Raw genomic sequence first — 14,532 nt, 5'->3', positions numbered from 1 at the left:
TCTTCCCCAGGGCACCACTGTTTAATACAAGGGGACATGGCTTTAAGGTAAGGGGTGGGAAGTTCAAGGGGGATATTAGAGGAAGGTTTTTTACTCAGAGAGTGGTTGATGCGTGGAATGCGCTCCCGGAGTCAGTGGTGAAGGCAGACACACTAGTGAAATTTAAGAGACTACTGGACAGGTATATGGAGGAATTTAAGGTGGGGGGTTATATGGGAGGCAGGGTTTGAGAGTCAGCACAACATTGTGGGCCGAAGGGCCTGTACTGTGCTGTACTATTCTATGTCTGTGTCTATAAGACTGTTGGCATCCAATTTATCTATTCCTCTCATAATTTTAGAAATTTATTCTCCTACGTTCTAAGGGATAAAGACTTTGCCTGGCCACCTCCCGCTATAACTCAGGCCCTCTTAGTCCTGGCAATATCTTCTTACTCTGTTCTTCATTCTTTCCAGTTTAACCATGCCTTTTACATCAAAGGGTAAACAAAGCTGTACAGTACTCAGAAGTGTTTGAGATTGCTTGTTTTAAATATTGAAACTGTTTCGCTTTGAATGAAATCTGAAATTTGTATTCTTCTCTTTTAGATGTTGGGAGAGTATAACCATTCGGTATTGTGTTATGATCAGGCATTGCTTATACGGCCTGGCTTTGAACATGCACTGAAAAGGAAGCATGCTGTCTTGTGTCAGCAGAAGCTGGAGCAAAAATTGGAGGCACAGCACAGGTATGGTATGGAGGAGAAGTACACATTTAAATTGTTCTCACTATAAAGTATAACAGGCACTCTTCTGATGAGCATTTCTGTTCATTCCAAACTCCTCTGGATCCATTTGCCTCTCTTTTCCTAGACCATTGGCTCTATTATTCTCAAAGTATTTGTCCAGTTTTCTTTAAAGGCTACTGCTGAAGATTTTTAACTCTTTGAAATGTTGTTACTGCAATCACTATTGTCGTTTTTGTAGAGGAATACAATTCTATAGTTCACGTAGCTAATTCCAATTGATAAACTTTTGTTCCTTTCTGACAATAGTATTATTATTTCCATGAAAATTGTAGGGCAAAAGCATTGTTTCCAGTCCCGTGGAAATAATCATGTTAAAAGTTGTAATTTCAAATGTTAAATTCACACATTTGTTAAAGTCCCACCTTTACTGCATTTATACTATTATTTGCCTTTGCATATTAGATCTATTACATTGTTTCGTATATTTAGATCATTGCAGCGGACGTTAAATGAACTGAAGGAATACCAGAGGCAGCATGATAATTATTTGAGACAACAGGAGTTGTTGGAGAAGCACAAAGTCATGCAAGATGAGCAGCTGCTGAGAAACATAATCCATGAAACGCAAATGGCAAAAGAGACTCAGCTAGGTAAAATCAATCATTTTTTGCACAGTGCAACGTTTTTGTGAATTGCATGCTATCAGACACCAGCAATCAACAAATCTATATGGGAAAATCGTTTTCTGAGCAATATTTTTAATTCCTTTCCTGGAATGTGGTCATGATCGACAAGACTAGCCATTATTGTCTTGAAAGGGTGGTGGTGAGCACCATCATAAAGCTCAACAGTCTTCCAGCAGGGTATTTTCACATTGACAAGTCAATGTTCATGCCATCAGGTTGGAGGCTACCCAGACGGAATATAAGGTGTTGTTCCTCCAACCTGAGTGTGGCTTCATCTTCGCAGTAGAGGAGGCCGTGGATAGACATATCAGAATGGGAATGGGACGTGGAATTAAAATATGTGGTCACTGGGAGATCCTGCTTTCTCTGGCGGACAGAGCGTAGGTGTTCAGCGAAATTATCTCCCAGTCTGCGTCGGGTCTCGCCAATATATAGGAGGCCACATCGGGAGCACCGGACGCAGTATATCACCCCAGCCAACTCACAGGTGAAGTGTCGCTTCACCTGGAAGGACTGCCTGGGGCCCTGAATGGTGGTAAGGGAGGAAGTGTAAAGGCATGTGTTCTCAAACTTCCGCTAATGCCCCACCTCCCTCTCGTACCCCATCCGTTATTTATTTACATACACACATTCTTTCTCTCTCTCTCTCTCTCCTTTTTCTCCCTCTGTCCCTCTGACTATACCCCTTGCCCATCCTCTGGGCTTCCCCCTCCCCCTTTTCTTTCTCCCTCGGCCTCCTGTTCCATGATCCTCTCGTATCCCTTTTGCCAATCACCTGTCCAGCTCTTGGCTCCATCCCTCCCCCTCCTGTCTTCTCCTATCATTTTGGATCCCCCCCCTCCCCCTCCCATTTTCAAATCTCTTACTAGCTCTTCTTTCAGTTAGTCCTGGCGAAGGGTCTCGGTCCAAAACGTCGACTGTACCTCTTCCTGTAGATGCTGCCTGGCCTGCTGTGTTCAACAGCAACTTTGATGTGTGTTGCATTTTTTTTTTAACTTGCTTTCAGGCTACCTTCTTTAAGTGCTTTCAGGTACAAACTGTAGAACAACTTTTATAATTATCAGCTCCCTATAGTTAGGTTGCTCTTATAGAGGAAAACATTTCAGACTTAATAGAGGGGCCAAATTTATACAAAGGAACATCTAGAAGCACTTTGAATTCTTGAATTGACTTTTGGAATAACTTCAAAGTATAATGTCATTTGTACTAATTAACTTTAGTGGTTAATAATGTACTACAGCAAAAAAATAATTTTTATATCTTTGAATACATTCAAATTCATCTATTTATCATATTGCTTTGTCATTATAGGTAATGAATTAGTTGCCTAATTTCCAAACAAGATATGAACAATATAGATTGTAAAATGTGCAAAATAGAATCTATGAAACATTAGAAACATAAGATAAGCAAAAGTATTCAGTGGTTAAATTATGTCCAATTGTATGTTTTAATTTTCTAGGTAACCATCAGATTTGTCGTTGGATTAACAAACAACAAATTTTATACTGTCAATGGGATCGTCCTGTGCGCTACACACGAGGAGACCTATTTGACACAGTTGAGCATGTACAGGTATAAAATGAAAATATGAGCAATTTAAGGAATACATAGTTGACCTAATTTACGAGACTACCTTGCTTATTCCTTGAGATGTGTTCCCAGGTACAAGAACCTTCATGAAATTGGTGCTAAAAGGGTCACTCTAGTATTTTATATAGTGATGTGTTATTGATGGTGGTGCTATACTGGGAACTTGGCAAACTCTTACCTCTCCCTGCTATAATGAATGGTACCATGATTTGGTGGTGAGACAGGTAATACACAGGCCAGGTGAGTAGTGCAGCCACTCAACACTGAGGTGGAGCTCAGGTATGCACCTTGGCTGGCATGGTGTGTGAGCAATTGCTGGGAAATGGGGAGCACCTGCTTAATTTTTTTTAACATACTGCCTGGATCATGAGGACTTTTTCATCAACTGTTGAATGTTATGGAAGCTGCTGCCTCTGACTCTCATTGTTGAACTGCACAGCTTTCCACAGCCCTGACATTTCTCTGTTTCAACAATGGGCAGCAACTTCTGTAGTTTAAACTTTGCACTCTCGGTAAAAAGTCATTCTGCTAAAAACATTTGGGAACTAGCCTGCAAAGTACTCAGGACATCTTCGAGGAGTGGTGTCTCAGAAAGGCAACATCTATTATTAAGAACCTCCAGCACACAGGTCATGCCCTTTTCTCGCTGTTACCATCAGGTAGGAGGTACAGAAGCCTGAAGGCACACACTCAGTGATTCAGGTACAGCTTCTTCCCCTCTGCCATCAGATTCCTAAATGGACATTGAACTTGTGAACACTACCACATTTTTTTAATATATTATTTCTATTTTTGCATGGTTTTAATCTATTCCATATACATATACTGTAATTGATTTACTTAATATATTTTATCATCTTCTCTATTATGTATTGCATTGTTGTGCTGCTGTTAAGTTAACAAATTTCACGACACATGCCAGTGATAATAAACCTGATTCTGATCTATTGTAGCCTTCGTAGCCTTCAATATTTCTGCCCTTTGTCACAGAGACTCTTCATTTGAATCCCATCAGTTAGGTTTCTATTTCTCTAATGTGTTGGACACGTGGCCAAGTGGTTAAGGCGTTCGTCTAGTTACCTCAAGGTCGCTAGTTCAAGCCTCAGCTATGGCAGCATGTTTGTGCCCTTGAGCAAGGCACTTAATCACACATTGCTCTAGTCTGTGCGAGGAGTGGCACCCCACACAGACTTGCAAACTGTGCCTTGTAAGGCATGAAAATGCCCGACGCAGGCCTCTCATGGTCTGAGTCGCCGTTCCCTCCCTCCCCTTCTCTAATAAGATGGCTCTTAATAAAGTAATTAATTATATCCCATGTGATGTAAAAGGTCTTATCCAACTAAACCAGAACACTGCTTTTGCCAATATATTCCCCCTTGCACCGATTTTTAACTGCATGGAACTTTATTTGCCTGTCTCTAATTTTTTTTTTCATCTCCTCTTAGCCAGAGGATCATTGACTCCTCTCTCTCCATTCCTTTGCTGTTACTGGTATTTCTTTGTTCTCATTTTTGTTTCTTTGTTCTAACTTTGCTCCTCATCCCTTATCTGTATCTGTGTTATCCATACAGCAACATCTGAAAACAACAACATTTTTTGACATATGTATTAACTGTCCCTCACCATCATCTCTCAAAAATTCCACTATCCCTAAGTAGTCGAATTGTTTTTCTAGCATCTAGGAGAACAAGAAGTAATTTTCTACAAGCAAATATTGAGACCACAGAAGCCATAGTCTTTGGTTTCACCACAAAACTGTATCCTAGCAAGTGTTTCAGTGTCTGTATCTGAGCATTGTCTGAAATTACCACATTTTTTCACCTTAGTGTATTGATCCCAAAATGACCCTCAGGGCATGTATTAGTTCCCAGAGGAACATTATTTCTTTTTTCACCTTTGTTACACTAGCTTGACTTCAGGATGCCTCAGCTCCAGCTCATCTGACGGTGAGGTACTCATTCTTTTTATCATAACCATATAACAACTGCAGCACGGAAACAAGCCATCTCGGTCCTTCTAGTCCGTGCCGAACTCCTACTCTCACCTAGTCCCACCGACCTGCACTCGGTCCATAACCCTCCATTCCCTTCCTGTCCATATATCTATCCAATTTAACTTTAAACGTCAACATCGAACCTGCCTCAACCACTTCTGCTGGAAGCTCGTTTCACACAGCTACCACTCTCTGAGTAAAAAAGTCCCCCCTCATGTTACCCCTAAACTTTTGCCCTTTAACTCTCAACTGAAGTCCTCTCGTTTGAATCTCCCCCACTCTCAATGGAAAAAGCCTATCCACGTTAACTCTATCAATCCCCCTCATCAAGGTGATAAACACCTCTATCAAGTCCCCTCTCAACCTTCTACGCTCCAAAGAATAAAGACCTAACTTGTTCAACCTTTCTTTGTAACTTAGGAGATGAAACCCAGGCAACATTTTAGTAAACCTCCTCTGTACTCTCTCAATTTTATTGACATCTTTCCTATAATTCGGTGACCAGAACTGTACGCAATACTCCAAATTTGGCCTAACCAATGCTTTGTACAATTTCAACATTACATCCCAACTCCTATACTCAATGCTCTGATTAATAAAGGCCAGCATACCAAAAGCTTTCTTCATCACCCTATCCACATGAGATTCTACCTTCAGGGAACTATGCACCATTATTCCTAGATCCCTCTGTTCTACAGCATTCTTCAATGCCCTACCATTTACCATGTATGTCCTATTTTGATTAGTCCTACCAAAATGTAGCACCTCATATTTTTCAGCATTAAACTCCATCTGCCATCTTTCAGCCCACTCTTCTAACTGGCCTAGCTTCTGCAAGCTTTGAAAACCTACTTCATTATCCACAACGCTACCTATCTTAGTATCATCTGCATACTTACTAATCCAATTTACCACCCCATCATCCAGATCATTAATATATATGACAAACAACATTGGACCCAGTACAGATCCCTGAGGCACACCGCTGCACACCATCCTCCAATCTGACACACAGTTATCCACCACTACTCTCTGGCGTCTCCCATCCAGCCACTGCTGAATCCATTTTACTACTTCGATATTAATTGAACCTTCCTAACTAACCTTCCGTGTGGAATCTTGTCAAAAGCCTTACTGAAGCCCATATAGACAACATCTACCGCTTTACCCTCGTCAACTTTCCTAGTAACCTCATCAAAAAATTCAATAAGATTTGTCAAACATGACCTTCCACGCACAAATCCATGTTGACTGTTCCTAATCAGACCCTGTCTATCTGGATAATTACATATACCATCTCTAAGAATACTTTCCATCAATTTACCCACCACTGACGTCAAACTCACAGGCCGATAATTGCTAGGTTTACTCTTAGAACCCTTTTTAAACAATGGAACCACATGAGCAATACACCAATCCTCCGGCACCATCCCCGTTTTTAATGACATTTCAAATTTTTCTGTCAGAGCCCCTGCTATTTCCACACTAACTTCCCTCAAGGTCCTAGGGAATATCTTGTCCGGACCCGGAGACTTAGCCACTTTTATATTCCTTAAAAGCGGCAGTACTTCCTCTTCTTTAATCATCATACTTTCCATAACTACCCTTCTTGTTTCCTTTACCTTACACAATTCAATATCCTTCTCCTTAGTGAATACCGAAGAAAAGAAATTGTTCAAAATCTCCCCCATCTCTTTTGGCTCCGCACATAGCCGTCCACTCTGATTCTCTAAGGGACCAATTTTATTCCTCACTATCCTTTTGCTATTTATATAACTGTAGAAACCCTTCGGATTTATTTTCACCTTACTTGCTAAAGCTGCCTCGTATCTTCTTTTAGCTTTTCTAATTTCTTTCTTAAGATTCCTTTTACATTCTTTATATTCCTCAAGCACCTCATTAACTCCAAGCTGCCTATATTTATTGTAAATCCCTCTCTTTTTCTGAACCAAGTTTCCTATATCCCTTGAAAACCACGGCTCTCTCAAACTTTTAACCTTCCCTTTCAACCTAACAGGAACATAAAGATCCTGTACCCTCAAAATTTCACCTTTAAATGACCTCCATTTCTCTATTACATCCTTCCCATAAAACAAATTGTCCCAATCCACTCCTCCTAAATCCCTTTGCATCTCCTCAAAGTTAGCCTTTCTCCAATCAAAAATTGCAACCCTGGGTCCAGTCCTATCCTTCTCCATAATTATATTGAAACTAATGGTAGTGTGATCACTGGACCCGAAGTGCTCCCCAACAAATACCTCCGTCACCTGCCCTATCTCATTCCCTAACAGGAGATCCAACACTGCCCCTTCTCTAGTTGGTACCTCTATGTATTGCTGCAAAAAACTATCTTGCACACATTTGACAAACTCCAAACCATCCAGCCCTTTTACCAATGGGCTTCCCAGTCTATGTGTGGAAAATTAAAATCTTCCACAATCACAACCTTGTGCTTACTACAAATATCTGCTATCTCCTGACAAATTTGCTCCTCCAATTCTCGCTCCCCATTAGGTGGTCTATAATACACCCCTATAAGCGTCACTACACCTTTCCTATTCCTCAATTCCACCCAAATAGCCTCCTTGGACAAGTCCACTAATCTATCCTGCCAGAGGACCGCTGTTATATTTTCTCTGACAAGCAATGCAGCACCTCCCCCTCTTGCCCCTCCTATTCTATCACACATTATTCTGGACTTCTGTTATTCCAGACCTCCAAGTCTATTTCTACCATTAAAATGATGCTCCAATCTTGTGGGTTTTGCCAAACCTTTGGTCACTACGTGGTCTGGTGTTTAGGTTTATTTCAAAATTCTGTTATAAAGTAACTTAAGCTGTTTCCCGCTCTTAAACATGCTCTCAATACTTATTTAGTTGTTTTTGTTGTTTTAGTATATTTGTGCACTGTAATTTGTCATTCTTGAGATTTGATTCATTATGAATTGTCCTAAAACTGACCCACAGAATGCTTTAATTGCACTTTAACAGCATCAACGAAAAAATAGACTAGACTAGATCAAAATTCTTGTTAAATAGTGTTAATGCTGGATGCATGGCGGTTGGATTTTGGCAACATATAACTGAGTCAGTAATTGCTTATCTAAAATGTAAAGACTGCTAGATGGTGTATTAAGCTGATGTATTAATTTAAAAATTTTGAAAGTAGACATTTAAAACTCAGTTTATAGATATCATTAATGGTTTGGAGGTTTGCAAGTATGGAAAGTATTAATAGCGCTCATGGTCAAGTTTTTTTTTTGAGTCATACATAGTGACTGAAACTTAATGGTAACCGCTATATTCACGTAAAGATTTTGTCTTTTTTTCAGTGATTTGTAAATTAATTTCTCTTCCCTTTGCATTACTCATAGTATGCATAAATTCCTAATCAGGACTCAGTTTCATAACTCATTCCAATAGATTCCCCACCTTATTTTCAAATTTTGGAATATTGCATTACTTCAATATTCTTGTTTTAGTATAAGTAGTAAAACAGCACATATTTCCTCTTCTTTAGTTTGGTGATGATAGTTCTACCTCCAGTATGATGCCTGTTGAAATGAGATTTGCAACAAATACGACATGGAGCAGCCTGAGTCAACAGTATCCATCACTACCAGCAAGTCGATCTGTGCTAAACATATGGGGAAAGGATCTCTCAAATTATAGTGTAAGTATATGTGGGGGAAACATGGGACCATAGGTGTGGTCATCTTTACTCTCTCCCTATGTCAAGTACTTGTGTCGATGGTGTACCTGATTTGAAGAAAAAAATAGTCCTAACCAAAAAACTTACTACTAATTTGTAATACATTTTATATGTTTTTGATTTAATTCAAATAAATTCTTTTACTAATACTGTAATCTGAATTACTTTCTCTAATCTGTTGTAGATTTTACTATTTATTATCCAAGCTACAGATTAGTTTTTTTAAAAAATACTTGAAACGAATTGTTGAAACGAATACTTGAAACAAATTGTTTTGGCTTCAACCTCATGAGGGTTGGCATACAACAGCAGTGGGTCTGTTTTCCTTTTGATATATGGTTCTCTGCTTTAGTATAATCAGCACAAATGACTCATCATGGTCTTTTTTTTATATGAACTCCAAGGCAAGGAACTGCTTTCAAGCGCACTGCTGTGCAGAAAAATAGGGCATTTTCAGTATTTCTGATGTCTGTTGTGCAGCAGATTTTATTTTTCCTTTTTTTTTTGTATTCATCGAGGCAGTTGAAAAGAGTCTCCCCAGCTTGCCCTGATGTATCTTAATTCAGCCTTTTACAAAGTAGTCAAGCTTAAGCAGATTGTATATATACTCGTATTCTGTAAAATGGGGAGAGCAGGGAAAAATAACTTGCTCGTGAAGGTTAAGTAGGCTTTCACTTTGTGCAGAAATTATAGAAAATAATGCTTTGAGTTCAGGTATTTTTCTTCTGAATATAAATTCAGAAAAAAAACAACAAATACAGACGAAATTGCAAATCAAATGCCATGTTAAATAATGCATTATTTGTATGTTGTTGGCACAGGATGTACTATGGCCTAAAAGATCAGATTGTATGCAAACTTATCCTACTCTTCCCACTGCAGCTGATCTACCAACATACTTTCTACCTCCGGAATATAAAGGTTTTAGGTAAGTATTGTGATGCTGTTGCTTTGAAAATGGTATTTTGCAAAATAATGAGGTTGCAAGTTATCGAAAGTTACTAAAGAATAGCGACTCAGGAACAATATAATACAAAGTATTGCAGGTTTATTTTCTAGGAAGCTTATAGACATAATTTTATATCAGTAAATGTTTTTGAATACTGTATGTTATAAGGTAATAAACATTTGAGTAGTTGTCAATTAATTCTAAAATGTGTGATTAATACATATCTTTTTTACGCTTTCTTTAGAAAATTTTCAAAGGTCTAAAATCTCAGCGATATCTTCCAGATGCCCCAGATAGTGCTGGCATTTAGCTACCTTGTGTCATGTAGAATAATATTTTACAAGTTTGGGTGATTATATTGCTTATACAAACTGATTTTTTTTGCATTGATGTCTAAGTTACTTGAAATAAATTTGTTTTTTTTTCTGATAAATTTAATCTGTTCCATTAAACTTTCCAGCTAGTAATGTTGAGATTAATTATATTTTCTTCCAGTGTCCAATCACTTTTGATAGCTTCAAATGACCAGGAGAGAGAGGTGACTGATCACCCTCCAGACTGTTCTTCAATTGTAGATAGCCGCAATAATGAAAAACTCCATCAGATAGTGAAAGAATTGGAAAACAGATCAGATTTGAAATCTGAAGAACCAGACTACTATGCCAAGCAGGTAATCTCAGCTAAGCACCACATTGTGGATATAAGTCTGAAATAAAACCAGAAAATGTTAAAATGCCCTCGGAGGTCATGTCTGTAAAAACTAAAACAGAATTAATGTTTTGACTGAAAGCTCTTTGACCTGAAACACAGATCTCTCTTACCACTGATGCTATCTCACCCTGTTGTGTGCTTCTTGCATTTTCTGTTTTTTGACATGATATTTTTGTTCCAAACAAAAGTGGAAATAGAGTCTTTTTCAGTTACTTTATGTTCTAAACTACCATTACGGAAAAGTTATCAATGCTAAGGCATGTAGTTATATTGAAATAACATGTTGTTACCAATCCTTCAATTTAAAAAAAAATGAGTTAATTCTCAATTGAGTCACTTTTGTGCAAGCTAAGATGGCCTGATTAGCTGTTGGACAAAAACTTAATGGTTGCAAGTTCCAATCTGATTGAACAGTATGAAACTGAAGTCAGTGAGTTTGAATTGGTGGTATGATAGTGAACCACTGAATATGAATTAGGAATAAGAAAACTTGATAAAGAAAACTAATAATTTTATTATAACCTGCTTTAACATATTTAAGGGTTCTGTTCCATTTCTGTTTCATACCATTGTCACCTATTAGCATGTTTTGCTGACGTTTCTCAGATGTGTTGCGGTTCCAGACAGGCAGTACAGACCAAATTTATAGAGTTCCTCTTCATCTTAAAATTAGTTTCTAGTAAGTTAATAGTATCTACTTAACATGGATTGATGAACAAAACAGTCACCAACTGTAAAAATATTTCATATTTCCAGTTTATTAATTTGGTATTAAGTAGTTCACCTTTATAAAATTTCATCTGTCAAATATTTTACTTCATATATTTACCATAGATATTTCAAATTGATTGAGATATGTTGCACTGTGCTGAATGACAATGCCACAGTTTAAACTACAAAGCATTCAATGTGCAAATGGTGTACAATGTATTTCTATAGGACACACTTCTTGCAGTTATGATTGTAACCGTGCAATTGCTTTTATTTGAATAGGCTCTGTTCTCTCATTTAAATATTATTGAGAATGAAATTGGAAAAGTGATTTCACAGGCTATTGAAAAGGTGAGCAAATAGTTGTTATTTTGGTTTAGAGCTGATAAAAAGTCCATTCTTCAGTATTTTTCTCTTTCTGGCTGAACATTTTTGGTAGAAATATGTAGAATATGATCATTTGTTCACAATGCTAATTATTAGCCTGTAGCGATGTGCTACACACAGGCTAGCATAACCACGCGGAGTCGGTGAGTTAGAGTTGCGATGAAAGAGGATTTATTCAAACTTCGCGGCCCGCTTTAAAGCCTTCCCGTTCCCGCCCTCCCTGGGCGGGACTACTGTGGGGAATGTATATTCCCAGACCCTTTCTGCACGCGGGATTTTCCTCCTGCTGGTGAAGATGGCCTGGCGCTCTTTTTGCTGCCGGCCCTCTGCCTGCGCGCGCTGTTGTGAGCCGGTTCGTGGGTGCCAGAAAGTGGGTCGCCACATAACCCCCCCCCCCAGAACCGGCGATACCTCCCCCAATGTCCACAGTCTGGATCGGCCTCTGTTTGGGAGGTCTGCCCCGCACCGCGGTGCCTGAGCCCGGACCGGCTGCGCCAAGTCCACATGGGCCGGTTTGAGTCGGTCCACCATGAAAACTTCCTCTCTCCCCCCAATGTCCAGCACGAACGTGGACCCGTTTTTCCTGATCACCTTAAACGGTCCCTCATAGGGCCGCTGTAGCGGTGCCCGGTGTCCACCCCGTCGTACAAAAAGAAACTTACAGTTCTGCAGGTCTTTGGGTATGCAGGTTGGGCTCTGTCCGTGCTGTGAAGTGGGTATGGGGGCCAGGTTACCAAGCCTCTCTCGTAGTCTGTCCAGGACTGCTGTGGGTTCTTCCTCTTGCCCCCTTGGGGCTGGTGTGAACTCTCCTGGGACGACCAGGGGCGCGCCGTACACCAACTCGGCCGACGAGGTGTGTAGATCCTCCTTGAGCGCCGTGCGGATTCCGAGCAGGACCCAGGGAAGTTCGTCCACCCAGTTAGGCCCCTCCAGGCGGGCCATGAGAGCCGATTTCAGGTGACGGTGGAAGTGCTCCACTAGTCCGTTCGACTGTGGCTGGTATCAGTTGTGTGGTGTAGCTGTGTTCCTAAAAGGCTGGCTATAGCCGACCACAGGCTGGAGGTGAACTGGGCGCCCCTGTCGGAGGTAATGTGGGCCAGTACCCCAAAGCGTGCTACCCAGGTTGCGATCAGTGCTCGGGCGCAGGATTCGGAGGTGGTGTCGCTGAGCGGGACTGCCTCTAGCCAACTGGTGAACCGGTCTATCATAGTTAGGAGGTACCGCGCTCCTCGTGACACTGGCAGGGGCCCCACAATATCCACATGGATGTGGTCGAACCTCCGGCGGGTGGGTTCGAACCGCTGCGGCGGAGCCTTGGTGTGCCGCTGCACCTTGGCCGTTTGGCACTGCGTGCACGTTTTGGCCCATTCACTGACCTGCTTACGAAGTCCATGCCACATGAACCTGTTGGAGACCAGCCGGACGGTTGTCCTGATGGAGGGGTGCGCTAAGCTGTGAATGGACTCAAAAACCCGCCGGCGCCAGGCTGCTGGGACGACGGGGCGGGGTTGGCCGGTAGCTACGTCACATAGTAGGGTCCTCTCACCTGGGCCTACGGGGAGGTCTTGAAGCTGTAAACCGGAGACTGCAGTCCTGTAACTGGGGATCTCAGCGTCTGCCTGCTGTGCCTCTGCCAGCGCTGCATAGTCCACCCCCTGGGACAGGGCCTGTATGGTAGGTCTGGAAAGTGCGTCCGCCACGACGTTGTTCTTTCCAGAGACATGCCGGATGTCCATCGTGTACTCGGAGATGTAGGACAGATGTCGCTGCTGGCGGGACGACCAGGGGTCGGACACCTTAGTGAACGCAAAGGTAAGCGGTTTGTGGTCTGTGAACACAGTGAAGGGCCTACCTTCTAAGAAGTACCTGAAATGCCGGATTGCCAGGTATAGTGCCAATAGCTCCCGGTCGAAAGCACTGTATTTGAGTTCGGGTGGTCGTAGGTGTTTGCTGAAGAACGCCAGGGGTTGCCAGCGACCCTCGATGAGTTGTTCCAGCACGCCACCGACTGCTGTGTTGGATGCATCCACCGTGAGGGCAGTAGGAACATCCGTTCTAGGGTGCACTAGCATCGTGGCGTTTGCCAAGGCTTCTTTGGTTTTAACGAAAGCGGTTGCGGCCTCTTCGTCCCAGGTAATGTCCTTGCCCTTACCCAACATCAGGGTGAACAGGGGGCGCATGGTTCGGGCTGCTGAGGGGAGGAAACGGTGGTAAAAATTCACCATACCCACGAATTCCTGCAAGCCTTTGATTGTGTTGGGTCGGGGGAAGTGGTGGACCGCGTCTACCTTGGCGGGCAGCGGGGTTGCCCCGTCTTTAGTAATCCTGTGGCCCAGGAAGTCGATGGTGTCGAGTCCGAATTGGCATTTGGCTGGATTTATTGTAAGGCCGAATTCACTCAGGCGGGAGTAGAGCTGGCAGAGGTGGGACAGATGCTCCTGCCGACTACTGCTGGTTATGAGGATGTCGTCCAAATAGATGAATGCAAAGTCCAGGTCGCATCCCACCGCGTCCATTAGCCGCTGGAAAGTCTGTGCAGCATTCTTTAGACCAAATGGCATTCGGAGGAATTCGAAAAGTCCGAACGGGGTGATAAGTGCTGTTTTGGGGATGTCGTCCGGATGTACAGGGATTTGATGGTATCCCCGGACGAGGTCTACCTTGGAAAAGATCCTTGCGCCGTGTAGGTTTGCTGCGAAGTCTTGAATGTGCGGCACAGGGTAGCGGTCTGGCGTTGTAGCCTCGTTCAGTCTGCGGTAGTCACCGCATGGTCTCCAGCCCCCCGTTGCCTTGGGCACCATGTGAAGGGGGGAGGCCCATGGGCTGTCGGACCGTCGTATGATCCCTAATTCCTCCATCTTCTTGAACTCCTCCTTGGCCAGTCGGAGCTTGTCCGGGGGAAGCCTTCGAGCACGGGCGTGGAGGGGTGGTCCCTGGGTCGGGATGTGGTGCTGTACTCCGTGTCTGGGCATGGCTGCCGTGAACTGCGGTGTCAGTACTGATGGGAAATCCGCCAGGACCCTGGTGAATTCATCGTCGGACAGCGTGATGGAGTCCAGGTGTG

At 42.3% G+C, this 14,532-nt stretch overlaps 1 protein-coding gene across 1 annotated transcript in view; it reads left to right on the top strand.

Annotated features, from left to right (window-relative positions):
* The window catches only part of ttc17 (tetratricopeptide repeat domain 17), an 86,008-nt gene that overhangs the window by 29,822 nt on the left and 41,654 nt on the right, over positions 1–14,532 (top strand). Inside the window, exons 8-14 of the mRNA XM_063061790.1 lie at positions 588–727; positions 1,217–1,377; positions 2,876–2,988; positions 8,519–8,671; positions 9,532–9,638; positions 10,155–10,329; positions 11,364–11,432. Coding sequence (XP_062917860.1) covers positions 588–727; positions 1,217–1,377; positions 2,876–2,988; positions 8,519–8,671; positions 9,532–9,638; positions 10,155–10,329; positions 11,364–11,432 — 918 coding nt within the window. The remainder of the gene's footprint in view (positions 1–587; positions 728–1,216; positions 1,378–2,875; positions 2,989–8,518; positions 8,672–9,531; positions 9,639–10,154; positions 10,330–11,363; positions 11,433–14,532) is intronic.

Source organism: Mobula hypostoma, chromosome 11, assembly GCF_963921235.1.
Source record: "Mobula hypostoma chromosome 11, sMobHyp1.1, whole genome shotgun sequence".
Taxonomy (NCBI): domain Eukaryota; kingdom Metazoa; phylum Chordata; class Chondrichthyes; order Myliobatiformes; family Myliobatidae; genus Mobula; species Mobula hypostoma.
Note: the sequence above shows the minus strand (reverse complement) of the source record. Positions and strands in the feature narration are given on the sequence as shown.